The 14,416-nt window shown below is 47.7% G+C and overlaps 3 protein-coding genes across 4 annotated transcripts in view; 1 reads left to right on the top strand and 2 right to left on the bottom strand.

The window, feature by feature from the left end:
- LOC144115367 (piwi-like protein 1) overlaps positions 1-11,737 on the bottom strand; it is a 42,509-nt gene extending 30,772 nt beyond the window's left edge. The window contains exons 1-3 of one of the 2 annotated variants that reach the window (XM_077649722.1): positions 11,053-11,737; positions 7,026-7,328; positions 1,859-2,185 (exon numbers count right to left, since the gene is read on the bottom strand). In XM_077649722.1, coding sequence (XP_077505848.1) covers positions 1,859-2,179 — 321 coding nt within the window. In that variant the 5' untranslated portion in view covers positions 2,180-2,185; positions 7,026-7,328; positions 11,053-11,737. The other variant, XM_077649723.1, reaches the window with a different exon arrangement.
- LOC144115374 (uncharacterized) overlaps positions 1-14,416 on the top strand; it is a 37,635-nt gene that overhangs the window by 15,178 nt on the left and 8,041 nt on the right. The window contains exon 2 of the mRNA XM_077649738.1: positions 6,587-6,645. Coding sequence (XP_077505864.1) covers positions 6,587-6,645 — 59 coding nt within the window. The remainder of the gene's footprint in view (positions 1-6,586; positions 6,646-14,416) is intronic.
- Positions 3,227-3,865, bottom strand: LOC144116455 (uncharacterized). Its single transcript, XM_077651186.1, has one exon. The coding sequence runs from the start codon at positions 3,863-3,865 to the stop codon at positions 3,227-3,229; it is 639 nt and encodes a 212-aa protein (XP_077507312.1).

The following is a 14,416-nucleotide window of genomic DNA, read 5'->3' as shown; positions in this document are numbered from 1 at the left end:
AGAAATCGAAAGCTTCCTGATAAACTCGCCTACTTCAGTACAACCATCGCCACCCACTGCGCCAGACTCGATACATCCCACTGGAACCTTGTGCGTGATCAAATTAATGGCTCCCTCGACCAGAAGAAGATCACCTTTTACCTGCTATGCTCTCTCCTAGGTCCACAACCGCCCCCATTCCTATCATAAATAGATTTCTCTCTCACCACGATCTTATTTCTTTCAAACCCTGTAGGAGGTCATCTGTCTCACATATCTTGGCGGATACCCGAACCGGGCTGTAAGGGAGGAAAAATGAAATGAACAATTGCTCTCAAGGAAAGGAAATGACGCCTGTCTCACATTTCTCGCTGGACACCCGGATCGGGCCGTAAGAGAAAAAAAATCAATCGTCAATCAATCAATCTATCAATCAACCAGTCAATCAATCTATCAATTAATTAATCACTCAATCCGCCAATCCATCAATCAATCCTTAACGCTGCCGCGTTAAAATCCCTTCGCTTACAGCGGGGTTCAGGTGTCCACCGAGATGCGCCATTTTTCGCTCACGGCCAAAGACGCCGACGACACCAGCTTTTCTGCCAAACGAGCTCCTTACCGCTGTCGCGTTAATATAAAACGGTGTTTTATTCTTCTTGCCCCTCGACCTGAACGTGTGAAAATTAAAAAATTGGTTTTCAGGAAAGAAAATGACGCGGTAACTGCTCACATATCTCGGTGGACACCCGAACCGCACCATAAAGAAAGAGCTTAAGGAGAGAGTGAAATAAAAAAGAGGTGCTGTAGTGCAGGTCCTCCGGAAAATTCTCCGCAAACTGGGGATCTTTAATGTGCACTGACATCGCATAGCACACGGGCGCCGTTTGCGTTTCGCCGCTATCAAAACGCGGCCCCTGCGGTCGGTTTCGAACACGGGAACTCCAGCTAAGTAGACGAGCGTCTTAAGTACTGAGCCACCGCGGCGGGTTGCCGTGATCGCATTTTGAATGTGAACGACTATAAACAGTATCGAAGTATCCTCATTTTGCCCACGAAAACAGACGGCAAAGGCGACACCTGCACTCCATGCTTCCACCTTAGCGTAGAAAAGCTTCGTTTCCAGTTGAATGAGCTTCCCGTCATTAGATTAATGCGCTAAGCTGTTTAATGTATACGGGCGAACTTCGGCAAGTTGTCTTCTGTGTCACCCCCTTCAGGGGCAGCTGCGGGGTTATCTTCATTTGATATATATATATATATATATATATATATATATATATATATATATATATATATATATATATATAGAGAGAGATAAACAATTTGAGAGCGCTCATGCATACGCGTATAGTTACAGAGCAGCGTCACTTTGAAGTTCTCCACTAGCACCATAAGATGCGAAACTCAGGTAACGGGTCTTTAACAGGTGTCGTTATAGAATGAAATGCCTCCGATTGCACATCCCTTCGCTCTCTCCATACTTTGCACATTCCACGCTCACCCTCCCCTGTCTACGGTAGCAGCTCTTCGGACGGTTTCCGTGGCAACCATCTTGCCGTTGCGCATTACTAGTACTACGACGCAAAACCCAGGGGTGATCCGCGGTGGCTTATTGAATATGGCGCGCTGCTGACACGAAAGACGCGGGTTCGATCCCGGACGCGGTGGTCGAAATTCCATAAAGGAGAAATTCTAGAGGCCCGTGTACTGTGCGATGTCAGTGCATGTTAAAAAACCCGAGGTGATCAAACTTTTCGGAGCCCTTCACTACGCTCATAGCCTCAGTCGCTTTGGGACGTTAAACCCCATAGACCAAGGCCTAAAACATAGGCAACGGCCCTTTAAGAGCTGTCGCCGTAAACAAGAGATAACTCACCTGCGGTACCACAGCTGAAGGGGCCATCGCCGCCATCTGCTGGAGGTGAGCCCTGTGTCCAATGGCCATCATGTCGATGGAGGATGACAGGCCCGCGACACTGTCGAGGGCGGGCATCGACGGCAAGGACCCCATCGCAGGCCTCAAAACACCAGGCTCTCTTGGCAAAGCCGCTAGCGGCACCATGGCAGTAGGAAATTGAGGCACCGTAGGTGCCGCCTGTGCTCCGGGCAATACGACCACGGCCCGTGCCCTGCCGCGCGAACGGCCGCGAGCGCGACCGACGGGCGGAAGTGCTTGATCGCCACTGTTTTTGTCCATCTGGATCTGCAAAAAGGCGCTGAGCTACAGCGATGCCCACTCGGTGAAGTGGTGTTGTACACAAGACAGCTCAAGGGCGAGACCGCTTAGGTATATGTCCGCGCCTCATCGACTCCCAGAGCGGGAAAGTGGGCAGCAGAAGCTCTGCGGCGACGAACAAAGACACAATCGCCACTTTTAAAATACAAGCAGGACAAAAGAACCATATATGGGTAGGCGACTGCATGGCACCCCTACACGAGCGCTGACGTTCACAACACGCGTGGTTTCATGTCTTTCGGGAGACAGCACAACTTGCACCTCAGCCGCCGAGGTGGCTCTGTGTTTATGGCGCTCGGCTAATAACGCGAATGACGCGGGTTCGATCCCGGACGCGGTGGTCGAATTTTCATGGAGGGTCAATTCTAAAGGCCCGTGCACTGAGCGATGTCATTGGACGGTAAAAAACCCTGGGCGTACAAATTTCAGGAGCCCTCCACTACGGCGCCCTCGTAGCCTGAGTCGCTTTGGAACATTAAACCCCATAAATCAAAGCAAAACAAACAAACTTGCATCTCAAAAGGCACGATCTTCCGTTCGATGCCGCGCGACAGGACACAGCAGCAGAGGGATAACAGCAACGAAGCTGACTCACGTGGCATCGTCATTCAAATGGTGACATTCACGGCTCAAGAGCACTATCTGGGTATCCAACTGGTTTGGTATAAGGCCCGACCGAAATATGGGCTTCTGTGTACGCCTTAGCTGATTTTCAATTGCAAAGAATATTAATTAAGCACTACCTGCGACATTGCGTTCCAGCTAGTTAGGGAAGAGGTAAAACGCGACTAAGCCTTTGACGAGTGCGTTTAATTAATTTATTTATTTATTTATTCACATACCCTAAAGGCCGTTTTCAGGCATTACATAGGGGGGGGGGGGTTGTACAGTTACATATAAACAATACTCTACACATAGCTCTACAAGCAGCACAAATCCAGAACAGGCAAAATGGGGAAAAAAAGTACAGAAAATTCGAAGTTGAGCATATGCAGGAATCAAGCCTTCCTAATCAAAATTTATTTGTAAAAAACCCTTTAGTTTTTGCACAAAGGCGTCATGATTTAAGGTGAAGACAATATCACTCGGTAACTTGTTCCAGTGGTGAACGGCAAGAAACAATGGTGAATGACTAAAGAGATGGGTACGTGCAATCATGAGTTCGATTTTGAGAGCATGATCTAAGCGTGGAAAGATACGGTGGGTCGGTCTAATATAGTATGAAGCGAATGAAGAGTGACTGTGATACAATCTGTGAATGTGTGATAATAGTGCTAGTATTCTTCTCTTTTCAAGTGATGGTAGCTTTAGCGATGCTTTGATTGCCGTTATGCTGGACTGACGTGAATAGTTCTTAGTTATAAATCTCGCTGCTTTATTTTGTATTGCTTCCAGTTTGTGAATTAAGTACAATTGATGCGGGTTCCAAATTAAGGATGCATATTCTATTTCTGAGCGGACGAGGGTAGTGTAGGCTAAAAATTTGGCGGCAGGATGAGCTTGGTGCAAGTGACGTCTGATGAAACCAAGTGCTTTAGATGATTTACTGACAATAGCATCGATATGGTTATTCCTTTTTAGATCAGACGAAAAATGAACACCTAGGTATTTGACTGTAGAGACATTCTCAATGGGAATAATATTCATGGAATAATAGTGATTTTGAAGCTGGTTATTGGTGGTGAATGTTATAGTCTTTGTTTTAGAGACGTTAATTTGCATTTGCCACTGTTCACACCAAGTGGCGATTCTGTCCAGGTCTGACCGCAAAGAGTTGGTGTCGTCAGGTTTGGTAATCTGTCTATAGGTAACTCAGTCATCAGCAAATAATCTAGTAGTAGAGGTAATAAATTCACTTATATCATTAATGTAGATCAGGAATAAAATTGGTCCAAGCACCGAGCCTTGCGGCACGCCAGATTTTACCACGGTTGGGGAAGAACAACACCCATTTACACAGACATATTGGTAACGATTGGTAAGAAAGTTAGTAATCCAGGTGATAATATACTTGTTAATGTTGAGAGAATTTAGCTTCAGTAATAAACGATAATGGGGTTCCTTATCAAACGCTTTCGCGAATTCAATAAATATAGCGTCAATCTTTAATTTATCGTGCACAGCATGATGAAGGTCGGTTATTAATTCAAACAACTGCGTCTCACACGAACGACCATGCAGGAAACCATGCTGATTAGGGGAAAAGAAGTGCTCGGTTAAGTATTTCATTATGGCTGATGATATGATATGCTCCAACAGTTTGCAGGGTATACTGGTTAACGAGATAGGTCGGTAATTTGTTAGCATGGATTTGTCACCTGATGTAAGTATGGGAGTAACACGAGCAAGTTTCCACGAGTCCGGTACGCACCCGGTGTGAAGGAATTGCTGGAACAAGGCTGCAAAAATGTGAGATACAATAGGGTTTGTTAATTTTAGCAGTTTAGGGCATATGCCGTCTGGACCAGGCGACGAGTTAATTTGTAGTCTGTCAATAGCTTTCTCTATCCCTCCATGAGTGATGATAAGATTATTCATGGTGGCACTAATAGAAGCGAAGTTAAGATCAGGCGGGATTGGCATCTCTTCAGTGGATACGGAACTAAAAAATAAATTAAATTCTATTGCTGCTTGTGATGGCGAAAGGTGTTTGTCATCCTTTATAATAGATAAATTTCTAGCTGAGGACTTGGGATTTATTACTTTCCAAGATTTTTTGGTATTGTTTTTTAATAAAGCCGATATATCGTGATTAAAAAATTTGTCTTTAGCTGCCTCTATCTCTTTCTTGCAAGCTGCTGCATGATTCCTGTAACGCTCCCAATCACCATTCGAGGCAGTCTGTTTTGCTCTAGAGTATAAACGCTTCTTATTGATGCATCGCTTTACTTGTGAAGTGAACCATGTATTGTGCATTGATGGGGCAATGGTAATTTTTGAAATATACTATTTATCTTTTCAGTTCAATTAGCTTGTCATGGACTGTTCTCCAATTTTACGTGCTTTCATGATAAAGAAATGTGTTTAAGAATTCTTCGGAGAATGACGAAAGCTCGCTCAAGATTTGGTCGACATTTGCTCGCGTATAATCGTATATGACCTTATTTTGCATTTCAGGCTTTTTAATTGGTAGGGCGTACTCACAGTGTAAGACATTATGGTCGCTAATGCACTCTAGTGCGTTGACATGCATATTTTCTGGCTCAGTTGTCAGCACCAGATCTAAGACTGCAGTTCCACGCGTTGGACAGGATACGGTTTGGGTCAGATTAAACAAGGAAAGTAAATCAAGAAATTCCATACATTCGCGTTGTCTTGTACCCCTAGTGGGTGCGCATGCCAGCCAGTCTATTCCGGGATAGTTGAAATCACCAGCCACGATTATTTATGCTTTCGGGTACTTGTTTGCAAGAAAACTGAGTGATTCGCCGAGGTCGTCAACAAACTTATTCCGTGCATCTGGCGGGCGATAACATACACCGATGGCACAAGTAACAGCGGTCGATAAGTGCACCACAACCCACAAAATTTCCAAGTCGGAGCCTGTGTTCACAATGCGAGCTTGAAAGCAGTTTTTGATAGCAAGTAACACACCGCCACCACGAGAAGTCAGCCTGTCTTTTCTAAACAACGTGAAACAGCCTGAAAGTGAAAGTTCTTTGTTCGTAACATCAGGCGATAACCAAGTTTCAGTGCCAAGGATAATATCGACAGCACAGCCTTCAATGAGAGCGCACAGCTTGTCTGGTTTGTTTAACAGGCTTCGGAAGTTGGACACGATGATGGACAGTGCCCCTTCAACTTTATCATTTCTACGTCATTTGGGGCTGGCCGCTTCATGCTTCTCAAGTAAAACTACCCGATCTTGCGAGCTGTCATATATATACAGCTTCTTCCTGAAAGACCTTGTCAAAAAGAAGCTTATATTTTTCAGTATCAGATTCTCGTTGCGCGCGCACAAAATCCCGGAGATTTTTTCGTATGAATTGAATTCTTGGTGAAAAATCTTCAATCCAGACCCGGGGCGTAACTATGTCTTTGAGCTTGTGAGCGTTCCTTAAGACGCTTTACTAGTACAGGGCGGACATGATCTTGTTTATACGGTCCTACTCTGTAAGCTCGTTCAATTTCTCCTGCCTGGATGTCAAGATTTGCCGATATAAATTCAGTGACCACGTTTTCTGTGTCTTTCCAATTTTCTTGTGAGTTTTCAGCAATGCCCTTAAAAACCAGGTTGTTCCTGCGCATCCGGTTATTCAGGTCATCAAGGACTAGATTTGCCTGCTCTGTTTGCCTTGGCTCCATAGATTTTAACTGCGCCTGCGATTCATTTATCGTTGAGTTCACGTTGTTCACGTCTTCACGCAGGTCCTGGACGACAGCAAGGCGATCCTCAAGTGTTGAGAGCCGTCGTTCATTTCTGTGACGTTCGTATGAATTTCTTTGTTTGCTAGATGTTTCCTTCTGGAACGTTTCACATGACGAAGCTAATTCCTTCACGAGGGATAGAATGTGCTCCGAGTTGTCTGGGCCTGGATTTGTTTCCACGTCGCCAGCACAAACCAGTAGGTACATGACACAGAACAGGGCAGTAAGTAGGTGCCCATCCTGTTTCGACAAATGGCGCAGACCTGATGACCTCAACCATACCGGAGGCTGCGAGCTCGTCCCTCTATCGCGTGCGAGAAAAGAGCCTATGCGGACACGATACGTGCACAGATCGATACCCATGCCCCAGTCAACAATGCACACGTGGGGTTTGCAGCCAGTAACAGAAAAGAAATGTTCGCAAGGCAGGCACACTCACCTACAAAGTGTGAGCAGGACCCGTTAGGATCGAAAACACGGCTGCAAATCCCGATGAGCGCTTGTCTTCAAGGGTACTTGTAGGGTGTCCAGGGGCGCTGCAGTCGTTGCTGATGGCGTCTTCTGCGCAGTGGATGATGACGGTTCCTTGCGCAGGTAGGCGTAGGCGATAGTAACAGCGGCACGAGGCCGCCGAGTATTGCCGATGACTGGAAATCAGCAGGAGCGTGCCTCAGGTAGGCGCCGAGCACCCGCTCTTGAATGGTGGTGATGCTCGAACGAAGCGGGAAAGTGCGTGGATCACCTACAAAAAGTGAGCAGGACCCGTTAGCATCGAAAACACGGCTGCAAATCCCGATGAGCGCTTCCCGAACGAGTATACCTCAACTGCTACGTCAAACACTAAGATCCACAACCGCTTGGTACTACCAGAACTCTTCGCATCAAGGATCAGACAGTCACCCGCCACGCTATACTAAACATTTTTGTTCCACCAGCCAAAATATATAGGCATCCATGCAATCACTGAAATGCACTGCGAGGCTAATCGTCTCGGCGGATATTCTTCCTGCCAATTACGACGGGATGGAGTAGACTGCGCATTTATGCGTGTCTGGTTCGACGGCTGCTCCTAATTTCCACCAAGAGATGTGGGTCTCAACAGCGCACCGATATCTCAAGTACACGAGGGCGTTCCTGTGCAGATATTCCTTTTCGCCTCACATGAAACACGCCCGAGATCCATGAACGCTGCAAGCAGCTCGCAGCTACGTATAGCGTCCAAGAGGCGTTTCAAGCGCGCGGAAGCATCTCACGACAAAGCTGCACGAACAGCAAGGCTCGGGGTGCATGCAGTCGGTGACCACGTGATCGCGTAACTGAGTAGCGGATAACTCGGCAGGAGAGCCTTCTTCGAGCGAAAGAACGCCAGCGACAGAGGACCGACCACGTCTGTTATAACGAGGTAGCCGAATTAAGTTAATGCAGCATACGAAATAAAAGCATCGACTGACCTGTCAATGCCCAAAGAAAGTTTTAAGGAATATTCCGGAGCGCACACAGACAACAAGAAAAAACGATAAATAGGAAACCTCCGCAACTATCGGGTGTCCAGGAGCGTCTACGCTATAGCAAAGTAGAACGCACAAACGCCCCATACATTCCGGGCTTACATAGGCATAACGTACAACTGCATTGAAGATTACAGACTCGCGAAATAGTGAGAAACAAAGATAGCAATGCGGCACAAAACATTGCAGGACGCCTAAGCGTCGGCTTTAAGGGCGGACCCGACAGTGCGTCGCAGCGCTGCCAAGGAGTCCACGGAACGCCATCGCCCGTTCGGCGCAACGCCTTGCCCATGAAACAAATGGCTCGGCGTTTCTAGCAGGCCTCTGAAGAAAGCCCATCCGCCGCCCAAAGAGGTCGCGAATGGGCTGCAGTGACGCTGCTGTCTGAATTGGCCGTTGTGCATCTCCCTTGAGATTTCAGAGGAAAGGAAAGGTGCAGAAACTGCCTCATATATCAGTGGACACCTCAACCATGCCGTCAGGGAAGGGAGGAAGTTTGCAGTGAAAGAAAGGCTGTAATGGAGGCCTGCGTCCCGGCTGGCGTCGCAATCGTTGAACACAAGAACACAAGGACGCATACTACATACCGGGCGCTCGGGTGGTGCGAGCACCACGACATCGCAATGGTTGCCACCCGCACAAAACATGACGCACATAGGTGCGGCCACCGCTGCCTGCCCATCTGCAAAGCCAGAAAAGGTCGCAATCTGTAGCACCCACGCTGCCGCGCGCAGGGGCGGAGCCGTCATGTTACCACCGGGCACAGAGTTCGGACCAGTTGACTTCTTCAGATTTCGTCGGCTGGTTCCCTAAATTTAAATGCACAACCCCTATGCGATGCCAGTTCACATTAATGAACCCCAGATCGGCGAAATTACAGAAGCCCTCCACTACGGCGTCCCTCATAGCCCTAATCGCTTTGGAACGCCGAACTCCATAAACCCAAACCCAACACGGTCATTGTACCTGAGTGGAAGCTATTCGCATTTACTTCATCTCCATAACATAGATTGCGCTGCGTTCAAACAGCTCACGACAGTACATTGAAATGCATTACAAAGCAGAACGCGATTTTTATGGGGTCCCGTTTCAAAATTTGCACACTCATAATTACCCATGTGCGCATCAGTACAGAAAGACACTTCACGAAGTCAGAGATCACAACGCATTCACTAAGTCCGCCTTCAAATCAGTTAGAACCAACGAGCCTTCGTAGCGCGTACTCACCTCGCAATCTGAGAGACCTTGGTTCCATACCCAGCGTCTACGCGATTTTTTAAGGCGACAGCTTTTATAGGCTCATGTCTCGCCAGCCGGGATGTTCGCAGAAACGTGCCACACTATAGCTGTCAATCAAACTCATGGCGTCAGCAAAATAAAACAGAATAAAAAGCAAAAACATTAAAACATGAATGAAAAGTAAAAACAAATAGAAATAAAAGGACATTGACAAGAAATAAATAAAAAATAAATAAAAATTAGAAATCGCAAAAAATAAAAAAAAATTAACACACAACATCTACTGCCGCCGTGGAAAAACTCGCGTTGTAGAAAGTTCCATGCGTTCGCATTATCTGCGCGTAAGCAGACTTAAGTGCGCTAAAAAATTTTTATTTGGAGACTGTCGTGTTTCGTGTAACAACGCCAACGGTCAACAACGTCGACTTTCCTGCGAAACGAGCTCCTTAACGCCACTGCCTTAAACCGGCACAACCAGCCAAGGGCACGCAGCGTTCGAGGGGGATATAGCGCGCGCAGTACTCGAACGCAACAGCGCCAAATCGGATCCCGATCCAGTCAATGCACAACGCAGCTTTCGGCCATAAAACGACCAAGATCATACATAGCAAAAAGTTGTGAAAGCCTATAAAATTTAGGAAACGCTAAATTGAGTCGCAGTTTCCTTCGCTCCTGGCAGTCGGAGGAGCTTGCTGTTCAAAATTCGAAATGGGCACGAAATTAAGCAAAGTATTCCAAGAAGACATCCCCAATTTTTGTCAAACGCCAGCTATCAGCGCGTTCTTATTCACAGCTGTCCACGGGTTTTATTTTTCTTTTTGTCAAGGCCAGCAAATGTCAGCGCGTCGCTCGAACGTTAGTCTGAAAACCGCATAACGCTAAGCAGAACTCTAATACAGCTTAATCTTACACGGCGTAAGTTCCCGCACTACAACTATTTCTTTATGTACCGCCAGCACTGCCCTTTTTTTTCTGACAAGCGTTCGTTCTAGTAACTTCTCCCAGCTGATAGGCACAGAAACATAGGCACAGAAACAAAGACATTTGTACGCAAGCGGCAAGATGTACGTACATCTCAGTTACTGCGTCGTGACAATAAGCAGACAGCGAGGTTTAATAACGACTCGATAACGCAAAGAAATGCGGCGTTTAAGCAAGCATGCCCACAACAACCCTTGGGCTCCGTGCACTTTTCGAACGCTCAGTCTTAGCAGGTCTGAAAGCATTCTCCATCAAGATCAACGAAAATTCCGACTCTTTGGAAAGATTGTGGAACTGCAAAATGCATTTCCGCAATAATTGGAGGCCATATCTTCTCCTAAAACATCCGCTATTGACCCACTTTCTCGTGCAATTCATTTTTCGAAGTCGCGTCTCAACGCATTCTGCAACGCTTCCGGAAATTCAGAAGCCCGTTTCGCCCGTATAAATCCTTCGAAAAGAACGTCTGACGCGCGGAATCGATATGGCTTTACCAATACCGAGGAAATACATCGTGACTGAGCAAAAATCGAGATCGAAATTGCGAAGGAGCATAATTACTTGGTACACCTCGGGTGAAACGCACCACTAGGCCTAGCGACAGACTCAAATCATTAGGGAAAAAAACTGGTTGCCAAATTCGTCAACACACCAGGAACTTATAAATATTGTCCAGAGAGATGCATGTGAAATAAAAGCACGGGAAACTATTGCGAAGCAGCAAATAACAATACGCACCTGACCTGAGCTGACGAAGAGCCGGCTGTCGCACCAGGGAACCTGACCTGAGCTGACGAAGAGCCGGCTGTCGCACCAGGGAACTTGACAGATTGGTGTCTTCTCGCTCTCTGCTCCCTTCGCGGATCGGCTTAATGCGTGGGCGAGCGTCACGTGATCATGCTCGCGTGCTATTGGCCCACCAAAAACAACAACCAAAAAATACTCGTGTGACATGCGTCCTGTCGTCGCACAGACGCGCGCCGAGACAGCGCGGTTTGGCTTGCGAGAGGAAGGAATTGGTTTTTGAGGAAAGGAAATGGCGCAGTAACTTTCTCACATATTCCGGTGGACACCCGAACCACGCCGTAAGGGAAGTTATAAAGGAGGGAGTGAAAGGAAGAAAGAGGTGCCGTAGTGGAGATCTTGGTTTGCGAGAAAAATTGGCATTTTAGACGGAAATTATTGAATATCTCACGGCCGGCGGGTCCCTTGCTCGCTCCACTCTGTAATGCTGCAGGATATCTCTGTATGACCGCAGGCAGTCGCGCTCAACGTATTACAGCCTTCATTCAGCCCAGCCGCTGTCTCTCGGCAAATTCATGAAATTTAGTCACTTGCCAAGACACATAGCACTGGACCATCAGGCGTGGTGGGAATCGTGTCGGGTGTTTTAATAATAATAATAATTGGCTTTTGGGGGGGGGGGGGAGGAAATGGCGCAGTATCTGTCTCGTACATCGTTGGGCCCCTGAACCGCGCCGTAAGGGAAGGTATAAAGGAGGGAGTGAAAGAAAGGAAGTGCCGTAGTGGAGGGCTCCGGAATAATTTCGACCACCTGGGGATATTTAATGTATGCTGACATCGCACAGAACACTGGCGGCTTAGCGTTTAGCCTCCATAAAAACGCAGCCGTCGCGGTCGGAACTTCGGATCAGTAGCCGAGCCCACTAGCCACTGAGCCACCGCGGCGGGCGTTTTGTCCAACTCGTGTTGTTGATAATCGCCACTCGATGACTTGTTGATAATAAGCGCTTTATGCTCCGCCGCGGCGGCTACTAGGCCGGAGTACCCTAGTCGGAACCCGGCCGCGTTTCTATGGAGGCGAAACGCAAAGCGCACCCGTGTGATTTGCGATGTCAGTGCATGTCAAGATACCCAGGTGGTCGAAATTATACCGGAGACCTCCACTACGGCACCTTTCTCTTCCTTTCTTCGTTCACTCCCTCCTTTATCCCTTCCCTCACTGCGCGTTTCCGGTGTCCACCCACATTTGAGACTAATGGTAACGGTAGCCGGTCTTTGAAAATATAGCGATTTTCCTGGGAATACCTTGACCTGGCTTGTGGTTTTAGTGGTTTATTAAGATAGTAAAAAGGAAGGAAAATATTTTTGCTAGCCGCGGCATCTGCCATCGATACTGAAGCACCTGAGCTAGGGCAGCGGAAATAAAGGATAGCAGGCGCACTGGAGAAATGAAATGAAAGAGGTGAGGGGACAGGAAGAGAGGATAGGGGGAGAAGTAATATGTACAAACTATTTACACAATAGGACATGTGTCCAGGTTGTGCGCGTGATTAGTTCATTGTAGAGGAATTAAATCACACACGCGCACAGCACTGTTGGCTACAACTGGAGTGGGGCGTCCAGTTATTAATCGTTCAAGGTAGACCTTGCTTGTGCTTGTCATTTTTTAATAGCGTTAGCTCTTACTCGTCACGTTTCTCGACTTCTTGCAATCTGCTACCGCCTCCCTTCGGCGTGAAATTTTCTGTCGGAGCTATTCAGGATGGCGGCCCCCATAGTAAATCGATATAGCAACCCAATCGGTGATTGATTGCTGACGTCATTAGCGTATCGAATTGGTGATTGATTGGTGATGTCACTGATATATCCATTTGGTGATTGATTGGTGACTTCACTTATATGTCGAAGATGTTAGCAAATAATGGTAATTTATTGAAACGTAAAGTTCGTAATTCCATGGAGGTACCTCGCTTTAATCTTATTCATATAAATTCTAGTAAACCAAGCAGCTGGCGCTCATTACTTCGTCTTTCACACGGTGGCGGCATTATTTTTTTAAGCGAAAGCGCCCCACCCGCTCCGTAGCGCCTTCGTCGTGTGCGAGTTTGAGCTTGAACTGAGGAGAAACCACCTGACAGCTATGACGACAATCAGCCGCCGCCGAAACCGAGCGCTGGTCTGTTTCTGTAGGCCGTTGGCGTTCATTGTGCTCCTTGACGTTGGCGTTGACAGCGTTCTAGGTTCCAATGAATTTGGGGGAAGGAAGTGCTCATGACTGGCTCCCTTGCTCAGTTGACGCCACAATCGTGCTTTAAGGTACGTGGCAGTGGTGAGTGTGATGTGGGCTGCATGCATTAGCAGCGAACACGTTATGGCAGACACGCGCACTGCAGCAATAGGCCTCAGCGTTCATTTGGGGATCAACCTCTCGGAATCAACCATTAATGAAACTGCCACCTGCCAGTGTGGCAGGGTGGGCGCGCTGCCTATGGAATGTGCGGAACGCACTCAACGTTACAGACACCCGAGACGCGTCTACTTACCCGATGCACCACAGAAAATTGTAAATTCAAAATTGGTTTTCGAGGAGTGAGTGAGTGAAAACGTTATTGGATCTTTCAAGGGTTTCGCGGTTATGAAGTCTCCGTCGTCTCAATGGCGCTGGCGACTTGAGGCTTCTCATCAGCAAGGGTGGGCCCCTATTCCAAGGCTCCACTGAGTCGTGCTGCATCATTCGCGTGCTGCACTAAGACCCTTTGGGTCGTGAGCTCGCCGCTGGTGAGCCGACTCTCCCATTGCTCCGCACTCGGGTGTTCGTGTTGGTGGAATGCTTTGTTGCGTTCGCACTCCCACGTGATATGGTAAAGTGTACGTGTGGCATCGCACCAAGGGCAGGTGGCTCTGTATTGTGTCGGTAACATCTTATTAAGTAAGTGTAGGTTAGGAAAGGAGTTGATCTGTAATCTGCGCCAGCCGGTCGCTTCCTCCTTTGTTAGGGCTTTGTGTGGTGGTGGATATCTAATTCTAGCTCCCCTATGCTAGTTAAAGGTCTCTGCGTATCCCCCCTCGCAAGCCTGTAGGCGGAGCTCCGGAGCATTTGATTGCCCTGCTCGGAACGCGTTACCTCGAGCTGGGCTGTCTGCCCTTTCGTTCCCCCCTATGCCCGCGTGGCCCGGGATCCAGAATAAGTTATGCCTGGGTTCCTCCTCGGCAGAGGTTACCCCGCTGAGTATTCTAAGGGCTGTTCTGCTGATCCTGCCCCTCGTGTAGTTCCTGCACGTCTCCGTTCTGTAGCCGTCTGCTGCCGCCAGCGCAACGGCAATCTCTACGGCCTCCGCTATGCCGGCGACCTTTGCCG

The sequence above is a fragment of the Amblyomma americanum genome, chromosome 1 (assembly GCF_052857255.1).
Source record: "Amblyomma americanum isolate KBUSLIRL-KWMA chromosome 1, ASM5285725v1, whole genome shotgun sequence".
Classification (NCBI taxonomy): Eukaryota; Metazoa; Arthropoda; class Arachnida; order Ixodida; family Ixodidae; genus Amblyomma; species Amblyomma americanum.
This window is presented reverse-complemented; position numbering and strand designations above follow the sequence as displayed.